Source organism: Phallusia mammillata, chromosome 1 (assembly GCF_965637545.1).
Source record: "Phallusia mammillata chromosome 1, kaPhaMamm4.hap1.1, whole genome shotgun sequence".
In the NCBI taxonomy this organism is placed as follows: domain Eukaryota; kingdom Metazoa; phylum Chordata; class Ascidiacea; order Phlebobranchia; family Ascidiidae; genus Phallusia; species Phallusia mammillata.
The window spans coordinates 31,787,713-31,810,814 of NC_137252.1; the positions used below are offsets into that span (position 1 = coordinate 31,787,713).

The following is a 23,102-nucleotide window of genomic DNA, read 5'->3' on the forward strand; positions in this document are numbered from 1 at the left end:
AAATTCAAGTATTTAATTTTGATTTTTGAGAAAATCAATATTTTAACACAACTTTCAGCTTGGAATAAATATGTAATTTTCATTTGTGAAAAATGTTGCTGATTTAAGTATAAAAATTCATAGCTTTTTCAGGTAAAAAAAATTAAAAAAATTACACAATTTAATGACAAGAAAATAACAACGTATTTCTTTCAAAATAAAATTGTAAAAATGTCAAAATGTTTGCCATAATATACTTTCAAAAAGTTTGCAAATGTAACAAATGAACTTTTTAGATGCCAAGATGTACAATCATCTTGCGAACGAGCTCAAATTTTAACGTAAAAATAAAAAAATGCTGACACACCATTTTCTTATGCGCGTAAAAAATCCTCCCTTTTTTAGTTTAAAAGTCATCAATTTAACAAAGTATAAAAATAATTTATTTGTATACATAACTTTCTGATAATATTTCTAGTAATTCTTTGTTATTAAACAGCAAATAGTAATTTAAAAAAAATACCAGTGTAGCTCATGGGCGGTGACCTGAAACTTTTTGCGAGCAAGCCGCGGTTTTGCCACATTCCATGTCGCCTGTCGCGTGTCGCGCTTAAGCCAGTCCTCATTTTCTGTCCCCAACTTTGATTTAAAAAAATAATTGGAGTTCAAATAAAAAATCTATTCTACTTGCTTGCAGTTATAAAGATAGCATTATTTAAAATCTAGTTCTTTGCTTGAAATTTCTGTACTTCAGGCATGGTGTTAAATCTACATTATAACACATAAATTAACTTTGAAACAATATTTGAAATCCACAGATCAAAATTTAGTAGTGGACTGTCACTTAATTGTTTCAGGCCCAACTTACATACAAAAATATGTGATTCGATTTTTTGGTGCCAATTTTATAACCACTTTTTTCTAAACTGTGAGAACAAAAATTTTCCTTCATTTTCTCCTGGTTTACGTTAGGTACTTTCCCATTCCACCATGCTTGTTGCTTTGCAATAAACATGTTGTTTTGTTTATTTTCTGTCATTTGAACACCGAGACAGACATTTATGCATCTGGTTTCAAATTTGTCCAAGGGAACTAAGGTACTATTCAGGACTAGAAAGTTTCATAATCAATACATCAGAAGGTAAAACTCATCAGGGTAAAATTGTTTCAGTTTTACCTTATTTTTAAGTTCAAGCACTTAATTAAACAAAACGTGTTGTTCTTTAGTTGCTGCAAAATGGATGTGGACAATTCTTGTGAAAAATTTGACACAGTAAAGGAAGGAAAAGCAGAGATTGTGATTCCCAAAGACCAGCAAGGAGTTTTTTACAATCATGTTCAGGAGTTTAACAGGGATTTAACGTAAGTTTGCTTTTTTTACTCATTAAAGGTTTAGTTGTTGTTGTGGTAAAAACAATTGAAATGTCGATGGATGTTCATAATCCTAGATAAAGTTTTGTATAGAAGGTTATGTTTTGTTTTACTTAGGTTCCTATTTCCAACATGCAATGATTTAGTTGTTTTATTTTTTTAAATTTAAATTTCAAAAACAAAAATTTTGTATTTGTCAAGTAGAAACTATATTACTGGATGCTGTAGAAAACTGTGGTCTAAATATTCAGTCAACTAGTATTCACTGTGCAAACTTACAGTTTTCAATTTGTGGCAGACAACTCATTGTACTTGATACTTGTCATTTGTGCATAGGTTGGCCACCATATCAGAATTTTCTAAAGGATTTTTGGAGAAAAAGAATATTCACAGTAAGTAAGGCATCCTTGCACAAATATTATGTCTCATGTTTTTGGAAAATAGATTATAATAATCCAGAAGAAATTGGGTAAATTTGTTTGTACATACAGTGGCTGAATTTGAAAGGAAAGACCCTTCTGTGATTCACGTCAATCAAACAGAGGATGGCAGCGGTGAAACAAGTGACACAGACAATGAAAAAATGACAAACTATGTCTACCAGGGTGAAAAGTGCGAGGTCAGTGTTCAGAAATTTTCCCCTCCTTTTTCAGTGTTATTTTTTCATTGAACTTTGATTATGATTGCAATTTAATTCTTTTAATATATGTTGTGTAGTCTTTTAATATGTGACTTTAAACTGTTGACTTTGTACAGCAGTAGCAATATTTTTACTGCATATTTTTGAATATTAATCAGATTTTTTGCATCATTATGCCAATGATAAATTGAAAACATTCTACACACAACGCATTTAGGAAGGAATTACAATTCTAGAAGCCTTAGCTGCATCTGGCCTCCGATCTATGCGGTTTGCTAAAGAACTCTCAGGAGTGAAAAAAATTATTGCAAATGATATTTCCACACCTGCCTATGGTGTCATAAACAAGAATATTAAACACAATGAAGTGGAAGATCTAGTGGAAGCCAGAAATGCTGATGCTGTGTAAGTGTTAAACTTCATGTATTGCTAAGTTTACAAAATTATTAGTATATTAGAGTCCTTGTCTTTTATCTTCAAAAAAAGTTATTAATTTTTTGGAAGACAGAAACTGAAATAAAATTTGACTCTGAAGTATGTCAATAAAGTTTACAAAGAGAGTGAATGGGATCCACTATTTTGATTTTGCAGATTGTTGATGCATCAGAACTGTGACAAAGATCGTGGATTTAATGTTATTGATATTGACCCATTTGGCAGTGCATCAGTTTTTCTGGACGCTGCAGTAAAGTCAGTTTTATTCGGAGGTTAGTAACTATAATTTGTGAAAAATATCTCAAAGCAATTTTTTACTGTCACCCTCAACAAAAATTGGTATGTTATCTTTTGTATATTATCTGTAATTTTGACTTTTAAATTACAATTTTACCCTCAAAATAGAAATAATGCATCAAGGTATGCACTTTCAAAACTGTTTAATTGCTGTTGGTTTAATGTTTACTTCTCCAAATTGTACTTTAGGAATACTGTGTGTCACCTGCACTGATATGGCGATTTTGGCTGGAAAATATCCAGAAACTTGTTGGATGAAATATCAGTGTACACCAGCAGTGACCAAAGCCCATGGCGAACAGGTATGTGTTTCAATTCTTTTCAATCAATTTTCAATTGGCACGGAGCGTATTTGTTAAACACAGATGACTCCTGTTAATTGCAAACTGAATTACAGTGTGTCATTTGTTAAAGAAATGTCTATTTAATTGAAATATTTGCTCAAGTATTGTTTGACAAATTGAAATTGTTTTTAACCATTGTTGTCTGTATAACATTGGACAAAACCAGTATTGCACATTCCACAATGGTAATGAAACATTTAAAGATTCTTTAAAAATATTGTTGCTGTTTGGATGTAATAAATACAATGAAATGTTTTTAATGAGGGCAATTTTAAGTATACAATGAAAAGGATTACGGTGAAAAAAAAAAGTTGCCTGTTTTGAGTTTTTATCTTAACAGGCACTGAGGATTCTCTTGGGGGCGATTTCCTCAGCCGCTGCTCGTCATTCTCGATACATTGAACCACTTTTATCAGTCAGTGTTGATTTCTATGTGCGGGTGTTTGTTCGAGTTCATTACGGACCGGCCAAAACGAAGTTGGCTTCATGGTAAATATGAAAAAGGAAAATTTGTAGCAATATTTTGAACTTTATGTGTACTCTGTTTTTGCAGCAAACAAATCCAAATGTACAGATGTTCAGGTTGTTCGTCTTTTTACTGCCAAAACATAATCGGAAGCTCTAAACCAGAGTAAGTTTGCAAATTCTAAACATAAAGTTCAGTGGTGGGATTTCCATTTTTTGTCAGCCGATTCTATCACAAAAGTAATATTTGGTCTGTTACAAAAAGTCCATTGACAGTAACCAGTAATGCTGACGGTTCGCTGATATCATAAAATTTGTAAGACAGCTCTATAGAACCGGTGCGAACCGGCTGAATCCCACCACTGATAAAGTTTGTGAAATGTTATCTGGATTTGGTAACAATATCACTTTCTGTGTCACGAAATGTTGTTTTTTACAATCTTTTACTACCATCACTAAACAAATTGCAAATTAGGGCCGTTACCAACTATACCCTTCTTTTCACAGTTTTTGACTTGCCAAAGGGGTGTAGATGTTACTGGTAACACCTGCATAGCTTGCTCAAGAAATTTAAATCAGAGCTGTAATTCATGGCCATTTTTACATTCCTGGCAACATAAACTACATTGGTTTCTTTTTTTGTTACAGTGCATTTCATCCAGGCATTGGGCCGCCTGTTGGTCCAATATGCGAGCATTGTGGACACAAACACAGGGTAATATGCATTTTTGTGTTTCGTTTGTCAAAGTCACAGTACGCCAGGCCCAATAAAGGTGCCATACCAAATCAGTCGATCACTAAGGATTCCCACAGGCTGGAAAAAATCTAACCTGCGGTGGGATTCAAACCCACAACAGGAGTACTTCCATGACTTGCGCTCTACCAACTGAGCTACACAGGCTCAGTGGAGAATCCGCCGAAAGTCCAATCACAACCCCCTGTACCTGCCTTGTATGCTGCACATGTCAGCTTTGTAGTAGGGGATCGCTAGATCATTGATTAAAGCTTTTTATTTATAAGTATTTACTTAATGTAAAACTTCACAAAAAAATTAAGACAGGACAATGCATTTTTATTTAAATCATTGAAGTTTATAAATTGGCAAAAGCATTGAAACATCTGGTGATTTGTTTATATTTGCCGGTTGAACAAAAAGGAAAGTTGATGAAATATGCCGGGAAACAATACTATATCCATTGTAAAAGCATTTTTGGTTTAAACTTAAAAAAATATTATCTTGTAAACTTTTATTTTTGAAGGTGTGTGGACCATTTTGGGGAGAGCCTTTACACAACTTGGATTTTGTGAAGGGAATTATTTCACTTGTCCAGCGATTTCCGAATCGATTTAAAACTGCTGAACGGATTTTATCAATACTGACAATGATTACAGAGGTATTTGTTAAAATAAACGATTTAAAATGTTTTTGATAAAAAGGCATTTACTTAGTACATATGTTTGCATTTGTAAAACGTCTTTTTATTTTCCTGTATTTGGTTAAAAAAAGTTAATAGCACTGTTTCTTGTTCTTTGAACTCTATGAACTTGGATTTAGTTCAACATTATTTCTAACAAATTATATTATTTTTATACACAGGAACTGCCTGACGTGCCATTTTATTATGTGAACGATGAACTGTCTAAAGTTTTAAGAGTCTCTGCACCCTCTATGAAAATAGTCAGGTGATTTAAACACAGCTTTTCAACAAGTCCAGTTTTGTTTTTAATCTGTAATATTATTCTGTAGGATACCTTTTGATAATTAACATGAAAAAAACACTTATAATACATAGTTAATGATTTTCCAGGTCAGCAATTCTCAATGCCGGTTACCGAGTTTCCTCATTTCATTCATCAGCTGCAAGTATTAAAACAGATGCACCACCTCTAGTTATCTGGGACATTATGCGGAAATTTGTAAGTTGTGAAAGCTTATTTTACTACCTTTTTTAATTTCAATTGAGGTTCAAAATCATTTGAACCAGTAGAAAAATAATTTTGACTTTATTCCATTGGCAAATATGTACAAGCATTTTAGTAAAAGTGGTAGGCTATAACATCTAACATACAACAAGCCCAGCAAAAGATTTGTGCTTGAGTATTCTACTGTAGTCAGCATAATTCTGGTTGGCAGCAATTACAACTTGATATTTTTCTTGATTAACTGCAATATGCAATTGAAGGACTGCTTTCTTAACTAATAACAGGCAACAATTAGGGGATTATCAGGTATTGTTTTGTACTAGGGCAGGGTTCGTGTTTCTCTCCCCGCATCTACGGAGCCACATGCGGCTCTTTGATCCCTCTGATGCGGCTCAGTTTTTGAAATTACTAAATGTCCATATTCTGTGACTATTATGTCGGACATAAGAGTCAAAAATAAAAAATGCAGTACAATAACATGAGGAATAACACATGATTTTGACCATACCAAGTAAAGCAATGCAATTACATTATATATGTTGCATCAGGTTGCCTCGCTGCCACAGACGAGAAAGAAACCGTTACCAGATGGAACTCCAGCTAAAGCAATCCTCTCCAAACCCATTACTTCACCAAACATCGATCTCACGGAGAGAAAAGATTGGGAAGCTCAGTCGAAAGTTAAGGGAATGGTGAGATTCCCAGAAATGCCACCGAACTGGGGACCCAAGGCCAGAGCAAAAATTATTGTGTAAGTTTTTTTGTTTCATTTGTCTCACTGTTTGACAGCCTGTAACATGTTTTTCAAAGTGTTTAAGCATGCTGCACATTTAGTAAGGCTTAAAACACAAAATTGTGATGGTCAGACTGCATTTAAAAGAACGTATCAGAAAATGAAGTTTGTACATTGTTATGTACATCCGTATTTTGTCATCATGACCAACTGGGATTTGCACCGTACAAAGACAATTACATTGGACACTTTATTTCTGTTATGCCATTATACATAAGTTATATTGTTATCCACCAATTGTGCCCTTCACTGTTTTGCTCTCCATAATTTTAAACATTGTGTAGCTATTCACGGCTTGGTGATTGTGCAGTGCAATTGTGTTGCCAGGTGTTTTTTCACCAAGCAAAATATACTCTGAGCTCATACCTAGCCTTACAGTTATGGCTATACATGTATGCCTTTTTCGCTGCATACAGTCCTTGGTGTTCCAGGTAAATCTAACATTTTGTGTTTTTATTTTGTACGTATAGAGATGGAACAATTAAAATGGACGAAAGCTTACAAGAGAAAAGCAGAAGGTTCCAGGGAAAACGAAAAAGTCAACGGAACAAAAATTCCAGCAAAGTAGCAAAAGTTGATGTTGTTGATACTTAATGGGTGTCACTTTGTGTGGATTGTAGTTGCAAATAAAAACAAGTTGTTTAGTGATATGAACTTGCCAAAATGGGTGGTGCATAAAAAATATTTGCATATGAATTCCTTATGTTTGAAACAAAATAAAGGTGAAAGAAAGGGTGTTTAATTCAGTACAGAAAATCAATAAATATGCAGCCATCAGTCACATATATCTTAAACAAGTGGTTCCCAACCAGGTAGGAATTCCCCCAACAGGGAAATTTTAAAACTTTAGGGAAGGAATTCAGTTCAATTTTTACAAGTGGTTTGTAAATAGACACTTAAGCTCTGGGAATATGACCCATGAAGTTAATAAAAGACCCAATTTTAAATGATCATTGTGTGGTTTGGTTCTATTCTGTAGTATATCTCCGTAGGAAGGAATAAAAAATCGTTAGGGGAAGAAATTTGTTTTGAATCTTCAGGGGAGGAATCCGTCGATAAAGGTTGGAAACCACTCTCTTAAACAGTATCACCATCTTACACCAATCTTTTTATCCATCCCAAACTAATGAAGGTGGAACAGAATAACTATGACTTTGTGCTAACAAGTTAAAGGCATGTTTAACAAGGGTAGAATAATCCTGGTTTATATCCTGAATTCCAACATCGTCTTTGTCCAAATATCCAGGAGTTTTATCTAGTAACTGTGTCAAGACCTCGTACATTTCTTCTTTAATTTTAACCCATAAGGAATTCCATATTAAGTCATACTTAGCTCTACAGAGTGCTACATTTTCTTTCTCATGTCGAAATGAAAGCATAAAAGGACTTGAAAGCACTTCATTTGCGTCAATATGATTTACAGCTCCCATGGGACTTAAACAAACAATGTTACCATCAACTAGTGTCTGAAAGTTTTTAGTTATGCCTTCAAATATGTCACTTGCATTTCTATATAGTTTTCGTTCCATATAAAGCCTTGAACCTTTATCATGGTGTTTCGTAACTAAATCCTTTTGTGATAGAATTTGTTCGAGATTGTGGACCTGATGTGTAATAACTTTTAGTTCTTTGAAAGCTGCGTCATTGCTTATTACCAGAACAGGATGCTTGCTACCATATAATTTTGAAATAAAATCCGTTTCTTCCTTGCATGGTGTAGAAGTTACTTCGCTGCATTGTGATTTTATCTTGGAGTGCATGGATTGCAGCTTTCGAAATCTTGAAAGTTTTGAGGAGTTCTCTTGGACAACTTCATACAATGACTTAGTTACAGTCATTTTTTCTGAAACATGTTTACTAACAACAGTTTCGCTTTGGGACGTATTTGTAGCTGCATTGGCTTCTGATATTTCATGTGGTTTTAAATCTATAGCAGGTTTTGCTTTTCTATTGCTTTTGTTTCCAGTTCTTGTATTTCCTATTGTTGCACCCCTTACTTTTCCGGATAGTTGCCTCTGCGATGCTAGCCCACTTTTTGGCCTAGCATTTACATTACCTCCTGTGTTGCTAGTAGGTCTTGATGCACACTTTCCTATTGGTTCTGTTGCTGTTTTATGTCTTTTACAAGTTCCTTTAATGCATTGTTGACAAGGTTTAGGTTTCATTGAAGCCGAGCTTGAAGTTGGTTTCAAACTCACTCCATCTCCTTTTTCCCTGATTAGTTTTGCTTTCTGGAGCAAGTTATCAACATTTTCAAGTTCTTTCTGAAATTTTTGGTGCTGCGCCACTGCTGGTGATTCTGGATCTGGATTTGGTGAAATTTGCTGCACCACTTCACTTACAACCCATGGTCGGGTTAGACTTTCTGAAAATAGGTTTTCGTGTTGACACCATATATCCTATTAAAGTCACCATTTCAATTAAGTTATTCACTAAAGGTGCCTGGTTTTGGTTTCAGTACTTGATGCAAGTTAATACCGATTAGCAGTTATTTCATAACGGAATGGAACGTTATACAGGAACGAAATAAATAATTTTTGGCTCAAATACAGAAATAAAAAATATTGAAGGTACCGGTACAGAACGAAATACCGGAATTTTTTTTTCTGGTATTTCGTTCTGGACATTTATCATGAAACAATTGCTGAAAAATTCGCACCGCTGAACTATAATAAAAAATGAAGCTCCACAATTTACATCCGTTTGACCATCATTGACAAATGTTATGTGACGTAACAACTACCAACAATAATTGTTTTGTGTTGAAACTTTTTTTCTTTTTCGCTTAGTTGTTGTTTTCGCTTAGTTGCAATAGTTGTAAAGACCACAAAGAAATATTCTTTTGTTCAGACCGAAATACCGCAAAATACCGTTATAAAGTTATTTCGGTCACACCTGGACGAAATGAAAGTACCGGTTCAGATCGAAATAAATAATTTGCTCAGAACGAATAACGTTATTTGATCTACTGGAATGTCTACTGGAATTTTGGTTTGTTTCTGTAAGATTGATTGTTTATTCTTTTACACAAAGTTTGTTTATTGATGTTGACCACCCAAAAAAGGCTGGATATAGTATAACTTTTACACAAAGTATGGCTTTTTTAAATTATACAAGTTTGAGACATGGGTTATTCACAATAACATAACAGCCAGAAGGCTCTATGTAAATTCTTTATTGAGAGAAAACTTGTATCTGGCAGCTAAAATCGGAGCTTCTGCTTAGGTCATACATAAACTTTTAATGATTTTTTTTTCGATTTCAAATACATAAGCAGTTAACCAGCACTTACCATATTTCTCGGCTCTGTATGTCTCCAAAGCAGTTTTTAGTTCCAGTGTTCTATGAACGGTTTCAAGTAGCAATCTAAGTTCGTTCATGATTTCTTACGATTTAGGAAAATCAAGTTTTCCACAAACTGGATTTAAAATCAATCTTTACCGCTGTAGATCTGGTGAAGTCCCGTTCGGGAAAACACCGCAGTTTTAAATTTTGGGAAAAATACAATTTTTTTCTAAAATTAAATCGTAAAAACACGAGGTGTTTACTTAAAATTATGAAAAAAATAGCACAACAGCTTATAGAAGTTACAAAATTTAATATTATTTACTTCTTTTGTGAATAATTTAGTAGTTTAATGTTGTTCTGGTTCTTCCCCTTCAAAGCGACTGAACGATTTTTCTTTACTTGAAGATAATCTTTTATAGTTTGCATTGTGTGAATGTAAATTTTGAAGCTAAAAATGTCATCCTTATCTGCTTTGTGTGACGCGTATGGCAGTGAATCCGAAAGTGATGACAGTTCACAATACGAAAGTGAACCTAAAATCGCTGAAAAACCTAAGCTGCCAATGCCTAAAGAAATTTCTTCACTTTTTGAAACAAAACAGCAAGATCCGAACCAGGATCACCAAGGAAGGATTCGGTCATTTGCTCATGAAAGGGGAAACTGGGCAACCTATGTTTATATTCCATATCCTAAAGATTTGTTTAAAGAACTGAAGTTTCATGTAGAAAGCATTTTCAACACTACATTTGGTAACTCTTTTTAGTAACAAAAATAAATGCTTTAATTGACAGAAAAACTTGTTTTGGAGTAAAAATTGTTTGTTTTGGTGTAAAGATTGTTTGTAAATACAATAATTTAGCAATCATTCAATAATTTTAAATTGTATAAAAAAGAAAACATAGCTTTAAATGTTTGATATTCGCATGATATATTTCATAACAATTTCTTTGTAAGAAAATTGCTTAAACATATTTCCAAAAGATATGTAAACATTCTTTTAGGTTCATCATGGCAAGTTATAGACGACTTTCATGTCACAGTTTCAAAAACAGTTGTAATTCCTCATCATTGCATCGATCCACTGGTGGAAAGTCTGCAGGAAAAGCTTAAAAAGTTGCAACCATTTTCAATAACTTTTACAGCCGAAGATCTAAAAGTTTTTGTCAATGATGAAAAAACTAGATCCTTTTGTGGGTTCAAGGTAAACTTGATTTAGATTGAAACTTTAATAGGCAAAAGTAAAATGTAATAGATTTAATTTTATTCTGTCTTTTAGTCTTAACCTTGGCTCATGGTACAAGCATGGTGCAAATAAGAACAGTGGTTTGGTAATAAATGTGTCTTATAAAAAATGTTGATAATGATAATTTGCACCCATGTGTCTAATCCAGGTTGGGCAACCTTTTTCACTGTGGGGCCAAATACTATTGCGATGATTAGATCACGGGTCGCATCTTTATATAAAACAAGGTGATTTTGCTTCGTTGCATACCAAAAATGCCTTGCTACAAGTAAAATTCGCATTTAATTCTTGCAGCATATTGTCAGGTCGCAGAAAAATAGCACCTGGTGCACTAATCTGCTTAAAAAAATATAATAATTTGGACTCGTTTGCCATAACATTTGAAATCCAAATGCCTCTGCGAGCCGCACAACTTTAATCAAAGGGCCGCAGGTTGCCCTCCCCTGGTCTAATCTATTTAAATTTAATTTTATATACTGACAATGCCTGTACATGAAAATATGTGTTTGTTTTACAATTTTTTGTTGACTGCTGTTGAAGAAGAACCATTGTTTTTTTCAATAAAAAAGTTACGTACAAATGAAACTTTTTTTTCATTTGTACGTAACAATTTTGGACCACCAAATTGTGAAGTGGATTATATTTCCGATGTGCATTTTTATGTAGGTACAAGTTCCCCTCACAAGACAGATTCTTGCACAAGTTGTTCAATCTGTGGATGAAACGTTTGTTGAATTTCATTGTGAAAAATATTACATCAATCCTTCATTTCACATGAGCATTGCATGGTGCCTCGGTGAAGTCAAGGACAGAAATAGACTAGTCAAGCAACTTGCTGAAAGCTGGACATCAGTGGAAATTGAAAATCCAGAACTTTTTACATTTAATGTGACAAACATTGTGTGCAAAAGTGGAAACAAGCAATTTTACCTACAGCTGAAAGCACCATCATAATAATAAACTTTGTTTTTTTTCTGGATAAAACTATTTTAACTAATTTATTTCAACAATTTTCTCTACAGTATCAGAATATCTAAAACCAGTGGTGGGATTCAGCCGGTTTGCAACGGTTCCATAAAACCGTCTCACGAAATTTTATAAGATCAGCGAACCGGTTAGCATTACTGGTTACGTTCAATGGACTTTTTGTAAGACAACCTGCTGAAAAATATGACATTTGTGATAAAACCGACTGACAAAAATTTGAATCCCGCCACTGTCCAAAACTAAATGGATAAGGATCTTAAACAGCCATAAGATTATTTGTTGCTATATAGATTATGGGTTGTGTTACTGATTACTTTTCGTTTTGGTCTGAATTTTTTTATAAAAACAAATTTTAACCGGTTGAATTTTCACATTTGGATTATGTAACCATGCTTGTTTTTAATTTAAATAAACAAATGTTTTCGTTGATCAATTGTACAACTTAATGTAACCTCATGGCTGACAAAAAACTGATTGGATTGGACCAATGTTTTACTGTGTGGAAAAAACCTGTACAGAAGTAAAAAACTAGAAAGCATTCTTGCATCCAAGTTGTCAAACACAACTTTTATTGTTTGCGCTGTACATCACATCATAACACAAGTAAAAGTTACCACAAAAGACCAATCTTGAAAGTCAAATACATACGATGCAACAATACTACAACAAAAAGCTGAAAATTGCCGCAATAATTAAAAACACAAAACTAGCAAAATAGACCAAACTAATAGCATTTTGGATGTAGTTTTTGGCTGACGATTTGCTGTTATAAAGTGAAAACTGTTACTATCTTGGGCAGATTATATATGTAAGGTCCCATATTGTAAAAGCATTGTAAAAAAGCATGCATATGAAATGAAGTGTCTTTAATTTACACATTTTCATGTATGCCAAAACCAGACTACTAGAGGCAGGTTTAATAAAACAATATCGCTGTTATTTACAATCTTTTTGTACAGCACCAGTATTACTTCTTGAAGCGATCGGAAAAATTAGGCGACTGTGGGTTTGTTAGCTCTTTGACACTTTGTTTGATTTCCATAGTTTTGTATTTCGGAACTCCTTGCGCTTTATGCACAAGCTCTTTACGGAGTTTTGCTATCCTCTTCTCCTCTTCCTCAGCTTCCAAGCGCTTTTGCTCCTCAATAGCTGCTTCCAGTTTTCGAGCTTCTGCCTCTCGTCGCATGGCGTGAAGTTCACGTTGTTTCGCCCTTTGGTCCGAATGTAGCTTGACATCAGCTGGCTCTGCAAATAATTTTGGATGAATTGTAAGTTTGGTTATTTTTGGACCCTTTATCAGTTTGTGGCCCACATTTGTTGATGTAATTATTCTTGTAAATAGGGCTTCTAACACAGCACAAAGCCAGAACTAAAATTTAAACTTGTACTCATCATTTACCCATTGCTTTGAGAAACCGCATGTCTGATGTATAAATAAAACATAGTAATGCAAATACTTAGCCGCTATTTGTTGTTTAAAATCTAAATGTCAGTTTAAGCTTTTATGTAGATTTCCAAACAGCAGCAATGCTTATGTGTACTCAGGTTCTCTGGGCACATTCGCCTATTCCCTACATTAGAGTTTCACAATGTATAGACCATTCACAAAAAAATTATAAATAATATTTGGGATTCCAAAAGTCTTAGGCTTTGCAGATTCACTTACCAATAACCCTGTGTGAGACCTTGGGTTCAAACGGTTTGCCTTTCAGCACCTTGTCGTAGTTCTCATTTGCTTTAAACAAAGTTTGTTCCCTCAAGTGCTTCACCTCCTCAGTGACCTGGTAGTTTTAGAAGATAATAGTTATTAATTATTTTAAGTTATTAATGCTTCAATTTCAAATTCTATAAAACAGTGATGGATCTTGTTTTATAGGTTTGTCTAGAACAGTGGTTCTCAAACTCGGTTTTCGGGGCCGCATGCGGCTCCCAACTACTTACTTTGCGGCTCGCACCAGACCTCAGAAAACCACCAAAGATTGCTATTTTAGCTTTTAAAAGTCATAATCTTCAGTGATTTTCTCAAGGTTTCGTTTTTTTGCGGCTCCCTACACACTTAAAAAAATACCATTTGGCCCCGACAATAAAAAAGTTTGAGAACCACTGGTCTAGAACTACAATCCCATTTAGCCCTAACTGAGCCAGCACTTAGTCCATAAAAAGGCCCCCACAATAAAAGCCCACTCAGTCCACGCTTGGCCTATACTTTGCCTGAAACAGAAAATTTTTTTAAAAAGAAAAATTGTTATGTGCGCGTACAGGCTTAGCGGGCTAGGCATAGGTCAAGTACTGCTTGTTAATTAGGTTTCAGAAGCAGTTACAGAAATGTTTAATGGATGGTAAAAAGGGGCTTTATTGACAATATGGCTTTGTGAATGTATCACAAAATTTAACAAGTTTGCAGTTCTTGATTGCCCTTACATGGCCAAACAAGTAATATGCCCAATGTCTTGTCACCAGCTGCACTGATGAGACGTTACAGGTCAAAATAGTGTGCACTGCCTGCTTGCATACTATTTATTGGTTTGATGCTATATGTCTGAAGATCTTGTTTTTAACTTTTTAACACTTAGTTAATGAGCCTACCTGTTTGTTCCATTCTTCAACTCGTTTGCTCGCACGTTCGTTTGCTTGAAGTTTGAAAGGTTTTGCTTTTGTGGCACCCTTTACTTCTTTGGGAGGCAACATTGGCGTTGAAAGTACGGGCATTGGACGGGCCTTGAATGATGCCGACTGCACAAAAATATTTGCAAAAATTACAAACAAAATTTAAACAATGTTTGCATTCCAGTGCGTATTTGATTATCCAATTTAGTTGGTGCCAATGTTTTTAACTGGAATAAGCAAAAAATAATAAATAATTTTGTGTCATAAACTACTAAACCAAGCTTGTCCGTACCAGTTGAACCTGTCCTTTAAAGTTTAACAGTGCTTTTTGAATGGAAAAATGACATAAACATTGTATTTCCTTGACTTCAAAAAAAGTTAGTGAAGAACATTATTGTATGCCAAATTACAATTTAAAAATCGGTGCCAAAAATAAGCAAAGAGTTTGATTAGGATTTGTTTATCCAATTTTACAGTCAATAGTCTGCTGTCCTTATAAATGCAGTAAAAAGTATACCACATATGCCCCAAGATGCACATCTAAATGGCACCCCAGATTCGATAAATACGTGAGTTGGAGTTGATTTTGCAACATATTTGACAAAATAACTAACTTTATGGTCTTCAGACACTATTTCCTTAATTCTTTCTTCTTTTTTTTGAAACCTTTCGGTGTCTGATTGGTCAAATGAGAACGGTTTTGTTGTTGTTCTTCGTTTCTTTTCTATTGCTGGTTTGAGAGGAATTCCATAAACACGAGCATCTTGTGTTTCATGATGCTGAAAAAGGCAGGTCAACATAAAGTAGGGATAAACCAAACATCAGCCTGGCCACTTCTACACATTACAGATTATTGGTATCAACCTTTTTTCAACGAGTGGTCGGTAAACAGCATATGTTTGAAATTATGTTATTTTTGCTTGGTGAAACTGTGTGTCGTAAGCATTGCCCAGTCACTGGTCAGTATCAATACAAATCGATGCCAAAAGTTTTGAGGCTATGATATGGCCTTTGTTGGTTCCGTTTTACACAGGTATGTTTGTTTTTTGCCTATAGCAAAGCACAACCTTTGAGGTAATTTTTTTTGTTGCTTTGTTGTACATTGTATTCAATCCAAACATAAGCAAATGCTGTTTTCTAAGAAAAAAATGAAAAAAAAGGAATTTAATGACAGGATTTCAAGTACTTACACTTTTGTTTGCTTTCATTAAAAGCAATGCTTCAGAAATCTGAGCCTTCTTTGCTATCTGTGTAAAAAAGAAATACAACATAAGTTAGTACTAATGAAATCTCATTTCAAGTAAAGCAACTGCAATGATTAGCAAGAAAAATTCAAAATATATTACTCCAAAAAAATTACTGCAGTGTAATAACTGGAAATCATTTTTTTTTAAATCCCACTGCAACAACTCACTGGCCAAAATCAAATAGTTATCTGCAGACAATGCACACGGTTTCAACCCACAAGGTCTTGTCAGAGCAGCTGGTGACGAGAGTCGCATTGGCTAATTTTACATTGATACTGTGACACTGAGCTGACGTCACTTTGGTTCTCAGCAGTTGCTTGGCCATTGTGAGTCGGTTTCCTCTGTGGTGTATGCCCAGTTGTGGCATCAAACAGAATAGGAGAGGCTTGGTCTTTTAGCCTGTTACTCCTAACAAACTGGAGTGTCATTGCATTGCTACATGAGCCAATACAAGGTCTATATCTTGTCACCAGCTGCGCTGATAAGACCTTATAGGTCAAATCAGTGTGCACTGTCTCCATCTAACACTGATTGGCTTGACGCTTTTACATGTAGTTATCATTTGCAGTATTTTTAGCATTTAAGAAGTGTACAGAAGGCAAATTTTGGTACCTCATCTCTTTGGGCTTTATCTGCTCTGGCTTTTGCACGTTCTTTGAGAGCAAAAGCAGGGCTGGTTGGGACCGTCCTTTCAACCGCTGGTTTCTCTTTCAGACCCTGTGAAAACAAAAACTTTTTTAGCACTGCATTATAATGTTGAACCTGTTGGTGTATATGGGTATGTAGAAAAAAGTATGTTTATTTAAATCAATGGTGGGAAGGAATTCCTCCCAAGGGAGATTTTTTTACGTTTCAGGGAGGAGTTTTTCTTTAATTTGTGCATGTGGTTTGTAAAAAGACACTTTAGTTCTAAAAAATATAACCAGCGAAGTTGATAAAGGGCACAATTTTAAATAATTTTTGTATGGTTTAGCATCTATTGTGTAGTCTATTGGGGGGAAATAATAATGTTTTGAATTGTTAAGTAAGGAATTTGTTAATAAAGGTTGGGAACCATTGGTTTAAATATAGAAGTTCAGCACTACATCTCAAGAGAATAGTTTTAAATGAGTCCAAATTATTTCGTTAAAAAAAACATGTTCCAAAAACAAAATGGTTGCACACCCATCAAATAGGAATAGATGTTTCCAGTTCACAGTCTATCTATGACACTGAGAATTGAACCAAAAATTTCAAGAAGTTTGGTAAAAATTACTCAAAAGTTTATCCTGATTTTGGATTTAACTTTTTCTAACTTTTTCAACAAAACTAAATTTTTTTAAGGAAAGGAAAAAAAATCCACAATTTTACAAACTTTTTTTTACAATTTTGTTACAAGATAATTTTTCACAAAAAATCTCAAAACTGAAGTGGATTACTTGCAGTTTCAACGTGTGTGATACAAATCATACAACCCAAATATGTTGATTACCATTAAACAACAAACAATCTAACTTACAGTGACTTTTTCAAGTATCAAAGTTGGCACAGCTTGAGCTTTGAAAGGCTTAGGTTTTACTTCTTGGTCAGAAGATTTGCGATCTTTGTTCACCTCGGAAAGATGGAATTCAATCGGTTTGGTTGCTGCTTTTTTCGCAACAGGTTTCAGCTTTTCCTTGCCTTCCAAAACTGATTTCTTAATAGGGTTGGCTTTAAACTCGTACCTAAAAACACATTGAAATGATATTTTTACTTAAGTGTAGTGATTCTGAAACATCAGATGCAGTTTGCAGAATAAAATTACACACTAATGATCAGTGTCGGACAATGCTGCTTTGCAAACAAGGTTTAAGCATAGTTAACACGCTTGAAAGTATCTCATTGCATGCGGTGGTGAACCAACTGCTTTAAACACTTTAAATCGTAACAAGATGCAATTTTACTGGCAGAGGCAACAATACCAATCTTTTTTTACTGCTTTTTTTTACTTTTCTCAACCTTTTTGTGCCCATTGTTTGACGAAATTTTTTGCCCAATGAAATGTCATGTCCATACAGAATTAAATAGAATTTAGATAAAATTATAAATTTGAACTGACAGTCTTTTAACATATTCAGTGATGTTTTGTGTACATATGGTATCAGCTAACTTTTAACAAACAAGCCTGAAAGAGTCTTTTTCTTAACATTCTATCTCATAGCTTTTGTTTTATTGTGTCATACCCCTGCCCTATTGTATTAAAGTGGGTGATACTAAAAATATAAATAATGTATACAGTATAACTCACTTTCTGATTTCCTCTAACTCCAGCTCCTCTTTCTCTTTGGCACTCATGGTTGATATTGGTTTGTTTCTTTGTTTAAGAGTAAACTTTGGTGTTTTTGGTTCTGTTATTCGCAAGGCTGTTGCTTTCATTGGACCAGCTGGGAATAAATGGTTACCAAAAAATGCAAATGTCAAAAATACAGATTTTTAGTTTACTGATAAAAAAAGAATTTACCGAAAAATAGAAGCTCCAACAGTTAAAACATTGGCTAAAAATGCATATAAGCTCTCTGAAGTTTATGCCTTAAATTTTGAAAAATTATAAACTTTTTTTGTCTTTGTTTTAGGGCAGTGCTCTTCAACCGGGGTTCCGTACAACCATGTCAGGGGTTCCGTGAACTTTAAGAGTCGCACAGGGGTTCATAGCATTTTAGTGTAGCAATTCAAACATGAATGATTCATAATGTCATTGTTGTGAACAGCAATGCTCGCCTGTGAGATCTAGTTAACCTTGGTTACACCATTGATCAACTGTGACATAATAAACACAGTCTTGATACCTTTTGGCTAAGTTGCGAGATAAAAGTAGAAAACGGCCGATCCAAGTAACATGGCAATGCGTTTCAGTGAATCGTTTAATTGAAGTCAACTTTTGCGCTTGGGGTGTGCTAAGTAAAAATGCATGTTTTTTCTATGATACTTGTATTACATTAAAATTATTTTATGGGGGGTTCCGCAAAGTTTGACAAAACACTTTAAGGGTTCCGTGCCACTAAAAAGGTTGAAAAACACTGGTTTCAGAGGAACTGTTGAAGCAACGTACCAGGTGCAACCCCACTTTTTGCTGGTTGCTTAAATCTCCTTGGAGTTGCTTTGTGGAAGTCTATGATAGCTTTTGCCATCGGAACAAATGGATCAGGCCGATGCTCACAATCTTCCAGTTTTCTTTTCTTTTCATCGCTGAAGTGGAAAGGCCGAGGAACAGTTTTCTTTGGTTTATACTGTAAAATTAATAGACATTTGTAGTTTTGAACAACAGTAAAATAGTCTCACACGGATGAAAAAGTTTATGCTGTTGCAAATAGATAATTATTTAATTGATGGAAAAACTATTACCATATTTACTCGATTGTAAGATGTGTTTTTTAATTGGAAGGCTTGCATTTTTAATGTCATGGCAATATTTTTTCTGATCAAGTCACATTTTAATTTGAAATGATGTTCAATTTTAATTTGCAAGTACATTTAACTTACTGGAATTTCTTTACATTGCAACATTCAGCTTATAATTACCGTGTATACTCGCTAATAAGTCGCGCCACAGTATAGGTTGCACTATTAGTTTCGTGTTAAAAAAGTGTAATTTAGAGTTGACTCGCACTGAAAATCTAGAGATTTAAAAGGCCCTTTCCCTAGCTTTTTTGCATAAATAACTGGTGCAATTGGTTGTTTTTTAGCATTGAACCACATTGCATTGAAACTGCAAAACTATGTTTTCTCAACAAAGCGGGAAAATCCATAACGTGCACCCTTAATTTTTTATAAAAAATTAGTATAAAATTTTGCGCGTTATACTCGTATAAATACGTTATATCCGCCTAATAGGCCGACCGGAAAATACGGTACTTGCAATAACCGAAAACTTTCAATTTTGTTCCGACTTGGTGGCAATTTGCACTTATGTCGAGCGGATAGGTCGCACCTATATTCTTTTAAACAAATATAAGGAAAAAAGTTGCGACCTATCAGCGAGTATATTCGGTAAGTAAATACTGTAGGGCAAAAACCAAAAAAACAGGTACTTTATGGCTTTTATATTCAAATTTAACATAATATTTAGAATACTAACACTTTTCTGAGTTAAGTTCACAGTCTTAGCCTAGAAAGCTTACTGGGGATGGGTTATGCTTTCGTAGATCGGTTGTAAATTCCTTTGAGCATGACACATCACTTCTTAATGCCATTGAATGTGATTTCGCTATTCTTTCATCAGTTTTAAAGTGAAATTCTGGACAAAAAACAGGTTTCAAGTAACAATAGACTAATATGGAATTTTAAAAATATAGATACCGATTATTAGTAGTTAAGTACACCAATAGCCGATATTTAAAGCCTATATTTTATTTGCAGTAATAGACTATTTACATCCTTTTAACCGCAAAAAAAACTCAATACGTTGTTTCAAAAGATTAAGTACTTCAACATTTAAATGTAGTATATGTTTAAAATAACAAACCTTTGGTTTTAGTGCAGTGAGATTTAGGGACTGGGGCATGCACAGGCTGCTTGAGGGATTTCTTCAAAAACTTTTCATTCTCTTTTTTAGTTTGTTCAGTTTCTTTTTTCATTTGTTCAATTTTTTGCAGTTCCATTTCTTCGCTTGTGAGGGCACGTTTGTGTGTCCCTGATTTGTTTGTGGGAAATCTAGAGATGTTGTAACCCACATGTTACGGCCAAAAATGTTGATGGCATATTAGGTGGCTTTTTAAAAAACTGCTAAGAATTTAAGGCTTTGTGTTAATTCTGGGTGTCTGGCAGGTAACAATACATCCTTTAGGTTAATTTCACTTGAAAACTGGCTAAAGTTGTTAAAAAAAGGTAAAGCCTGAAGGCTATGCATATTGACTTATTGACCAAAAAAAGTAAAAAATGTACACTTACTTTAAAAGCTTTGTAACATCCATAGAATTTGCCTGAAAAATACATAAAATTAGTTGAAACAATCATTAACAAATAGGTACAATTTCTTCAAAATAAAACATACACCAATGTTTATTAAAAAAAACAGAATTTAACAAAAAAAAAAAACATCAAGCCTATATCACAAGAATTCAACAAGTTTTACTAAATTGTCAACCTAAAATCCTGTCAGATTAAAAGTTAACACACTTTACATAAAGTTGTACTCTTTCTTACCCTGTGATGCTTTGGCACAACTTTTTGACTATTCGACTTTGCCCGTTTTAATGCAGGTTCGCCATTGGATGTTAGCGGAGTTTTGTTTTGTCTGATGCTCCGACGTAAAGGCTTTTTCGACACTGACCCACTGCCTTCATTCAGATTTTTCGACCTGGAATTGTTACATTTGACATGAAGTAAAAATCTGTGCAATTTTCATATGACACTTTTTTATATTTTAGTAACTTCACAACTTCACAAAATTTAAACTTTACAATTATTATTGTACATGCCCTATCTTATTTCTTTGGTTCAAAAAAATCAACAGTAAGATCAAAGTATCTTGTATGCAATAGAATTCGTTTTGGCAGAACTAATTGATACAAATCGTGTTTGCAACAATTTTCTGTTTATAACAAATATATAACCATAAATTATGAGTAAGTATAAATTTTTAAAAGTTAGTTTTAAACAAAACTGATGATATTGAATATTTGATCTGATAATGATAAAAAATTAACTGAGATCGAAACTTACACAACTATTGATGGGATGCAGTTTTAGAGTCAAACATAATGACAAAAAATCAAAAATGACAATACAATGTTACCTCCTGGGCATAGAATTTTCTTTTCCCACTTGTTTTGTCTTTCCAGTGTTCCAAGAAGCCAGGCGACTTGGTGTCATAAGATTCGGAATTTTCTTCTTTTGTGAAACAGGGTTTTTAGGAGATTCAGCCTTTTCTGAAACACTACTAGCCTCTGTAGGGGTGGCAGGAGGTTCTTCTGTGGTGCTGTGTCTTATTGGAGCTATTCCACTCACATTTATTTCGTCAGTTGAAACAGCAGCATCAGTGTTTTGGGACAGCGGTGCAGGACTTGCAGAAACTTGTCGCATGGGTTTCACAACAGCCACAGACTGAGGGTTGTGTTTAGTTTCGTCAAACTTTACAGCAGGCTGCTTTGAACAACTGTTGATAGAACCAGTAGCCAATCGCAAGGGGATGGAGAATTCTTCCGGTATTTCTCCTGGGTGGTCAAAATTATCATCTTCTGTGTGATAATCTGCCAAAAAATGGTGTGTAAGTAAAATATCTTATAAATACAGTAAAATAACTTTAGTTACACCTTTGAGGACACTTTGAATATTTTTGTATTCATTACTTCTATGTTTATGGGTAAGAAATCAGAAACTCCTGCTTTTTCTGCCATTGAACTTTTACAACATTCTTTTAATGGAACAATTACTATTTAGGCAAAATCATATATGTACGGTAAGTCAGAAACAACTTACTAAAATAATCTTCTGCACCATCATCTTGTTCATGTTCTAGATTTTGGAAATCCACACTTTTCGGAGCATCATACTCCCACGAAATTGCATCAGACATTGTGCGAAATTTCTAGTTTTATCTTTCTTTCACCTAAAATATTCCAAACAAAATTTACAGTTCGCAAATTCGTTCTTTTTAAGATGATAACCTATTATGCATGCATAGAAAACTAGTTATCTAATAAACCGGATCATACATTTGCTCTGTGGTTTAAAACAAAGTTTCATCCAACAAATTAACATAACAGAGAGACACAACCCACTCAGTAGAACTAGAACAACAAAACTTGTATTCCTTTAATTTTAACATTGAAATTCCCGCTTTCAATCAAAAACAGCAAGTTTTACCACTAAGGTCGCTATGGCGCAAGATTTTAAATCAGACTGGGACAATAAATCTCCCTTATTGTCATGCAAAAGTACTTCGAAGTAAGAATGATTAAAAAAATTAGAAGAAAACCAAGCAACACTAGATTTTCTCGTTGACTACTTAATGACGATCGGCCAATATTATTGTTTTACCTAAAACCTACTCTGAGTCGGAGGAGGACTTAATAATGTATCGTTTGCCATTTTCACATTTATATCCTGCGACAGTGAAAAAGGGTTTCACATATAAAATGTAAAAAAGGGGCTAACATGTATTTCTAATGTTATATCAACGATAAGGACAGACAGACTTGAACCAATTTATCTTGGGCTTGTTGATAAAACTGGGGTAAACAACTTTCCTGATTAGTGCGCTTTAACACCTTCCTGGTTAGCTGGACTTCTAATTGTGCCAATAATAAATTCTCTGTGTCAACTCATGCTACCGTTTTCAAACAACTTTTTAAGTTGTATCTCGTTGACAAAAGGACATTTGCATTCCCAATAATGCAGTTTGGGGTCAAGCACTTGATTTGAACCAACTGTTTTCGTGCGGTCGTTACAAATGGACGAAACGCTGAACGCCTCCCGTTAAGGTGCTACAGTCACCTAAATTGCGGTTTTGACGAAAGCCTATTTC

General features: G+C 34.3%; 4 protein-coding genes across 5 annotated transcripts; 2 read left to right on the plus strand and 2 right to left on the minus strand.

Moving 5' to 3' along the window:
- The first annotated feature begins 916 nt into the window (after positions 1–916).
- Positions 917–6,895, plus strand: LOC145213733 (tRNA (guanine(26)-N(2))-dimethyltransferase-like). 2 transcript variants are annotated; one of them, XM_080082122.1, is made up of 15 exons: positions 917–1,120; positions 1,207–1,341; positions 1,687–1,742; positions 1,842–1,969; positions 2,208–2,395; positions 2,582–2,697; positions 2,912–3,024; positions 3,407–3,555; positions 3,620–3,697; positions 4,180–4,246; positions 4,791–4,925; positions 5,129–5,214; positions 5,340–5,448; positions 6,003–6,205; positions 6,718–6,895. In XM_080082122.1, the coding sequence occupies exons 1-15, from the start codon at positions 1,041–1,043 to the stop codon at positions 6,839–6,841; spliced, it is 1,767 nt and encodes a 588-aa protein (XP_079938248.1). In that variant the 5' UTR covers positions 917–1,040; the 3' UTR covers positions 6,842–6,895. The 2 variants fall into 2 exon arrangements, with proteins under 2 accessions (XP_079938248.1, XP_079938254.1); XM_080082128.1 differs by having other exon boundaries at positions 1,070–1,135.
- On the minus strand, positions 6,715–9,693 carry LOC145213749 (uncharacterized). The gene is made up of 2 exons (XM_080082140.1): positions 9,540–9,693; positions 6,715–8,612 (listed from the first exon to the last, which is right to left on the minus strand). Exons 1-2 carry the CDS (start codon positions 9,625–9,627, stop codon positions 7,357–7,359), a joined length of 1,344 nt encoding a protein of 447 aa, XP_079938266.1. The 5' UTR covers positions 9,628–9,693; the 3' UTR covers positions 6,715–7,356.
- A 216-nt stretch (positions 9,694–9,909) lies between these two features.
- On the plus strand, positions 9,910–12,194 carry LOC145226792 (U6 snRNA phosphodiesterase 1-like). The gene is made up of 3 exons (XM_080092315.1): positions 9,910–10,284; positions 10,537–10,736; positions 11,445–12,194. The coding sequence occupies exons 1-3, from the start codon at positions 9,990–9,992 to the stop codon at positions 11,730–11,732; spliced, it is 783 nt and encodes a 260-aa protein (XP_079948441.1). The 5' UTR covers positions 9,910–9,989; the 3' UTR covers positions 11,733–12,194.
- Positions 12,195–12,313: 119 nt separating this feature from the next.
- On the minus strand, positions 12,314–22,204 carry LOC145226776 (targeting protein for Xklp2-A-like). The gene is made up of 15 exons (XM_080092313.1): positions 22,055–22,204; positions 21,372–21,825; positions 20,780–20,933; positions 20,525–20,556; positions 20,100–20,287; positions 19,756–19,871; positions 18,687–18,864; positions 17,886–18,021; positions 17,118–17,322; positions 16,232–16,336; positions 15,563–15,619; positions 14,987–15,151; positions 14,352–14,498; positions 13,432–13,546; positions 12,314–13,010 (listed from the first exon to the last, which is right to left on the minus strand). The coding sequence occupies exons 1-15, from the start codon at positions 22,149–22,151 to the stop codon at positions 12,733–12,735; spliced, it is 2,427 nt and encodes an 808-aa protein (XP_079948439.1). The 5' UTR covers positions 22,152–22,204; the 3' UTR covers positions 12,314–12,732.
- Between the last annotated feature and the right edge of the window lie 898 nt (positions 22,205–23,102).

What these genes read in the sequence shown, in the direction of transcription:
- LOC145213733 (XM_080082122.1), top strand. Translation starts at nt 1,041, where the DNA reads ATGCATCTGGTTTCAAATTTGTCCAAGGGAACTAAGGTACTATTCAGG. An exon ending in ATTGTGGACACAAACACAGG is followed by an intron (nt 4,247 to 4,790) that starts GTAATATGCATT and finishes TTATTTTTGAAG; the next exon opens with GTGTGTGGACCATTTTGGGG. An exon ending in CCCTCTATGAAAATAGTCAG is followed by an intron (nt 5,215 to 5,339) that starts GTGATTTAAACA and finishes ATGATTTTCCAG; the next exon opens with GTCAGCAATTCTCAATGCCG.
- LOC145213749 (XM_080082140.1), bottom strand. Translation starts at nt 9,627, where the DNA reads ATGAACGAACTTAGATTGCTACTTGAAACCGTTCATAGAACACTGGAA. An exon ending in ATACAGAGCCGAGAAATATG is followed by an intron (nt 8,613 to 9,539) that starts GTAAGTGCTGGT and finishes ACCTATTTTCAG; the next exon opens with AAAGTCTAACCCGACCATGG.
- LOC145226792 (XM_080092315.1), top strand. Translation starts at nt 9,990, where the DNA reads ATGTCATCCTTATCTGCTTTGTGTGACGCGTATGGCAGTGAATCCGAA. An exon ending in CATTTTCAACACTACATTTG is followed by an intron (nt 10,285 to 10,536) that starts GTAACTCTTTTT and finishes ACATTCTTTTAG; the next exon opens with GTTCATCATGGCAAGTTATA. An exon ending in GATCCTTTTGTGGGTTCAAG is followed by an intron (nt 10,737 to 11,444) that starts GTAAACTTGATT and finishes ATTTTTATGTAG; the next exon opens with GTACAAGTTCCCCTCACAAG.
- LOC145226776 (XM_080092313.1), bottom strand. Translation starts at nt 22,151, where the DNA reads ATGTCTGATGCAATTTCGTGGGAGTATGATGCTCCGAAAAGTGTGGAT. An exon ending in TGATACTTGAAAAAGTCACT is followed by an intron (nt 16,337 to 17,117) that starts GTAAGTTAGATT and finishes TTGTTTTCACAG; the next exon opens with GGTCTGAAAGAGAAACCAGC. An exon ending in ATAAAGCCCAAAGAGATGAG is followed by an intron (nt 15,620 to 16,231) that starts GTACCAAAATTT and finishes TTTTTTACACAG; the next exon opens with ATAGCAAAGAAGGCTCAGAT.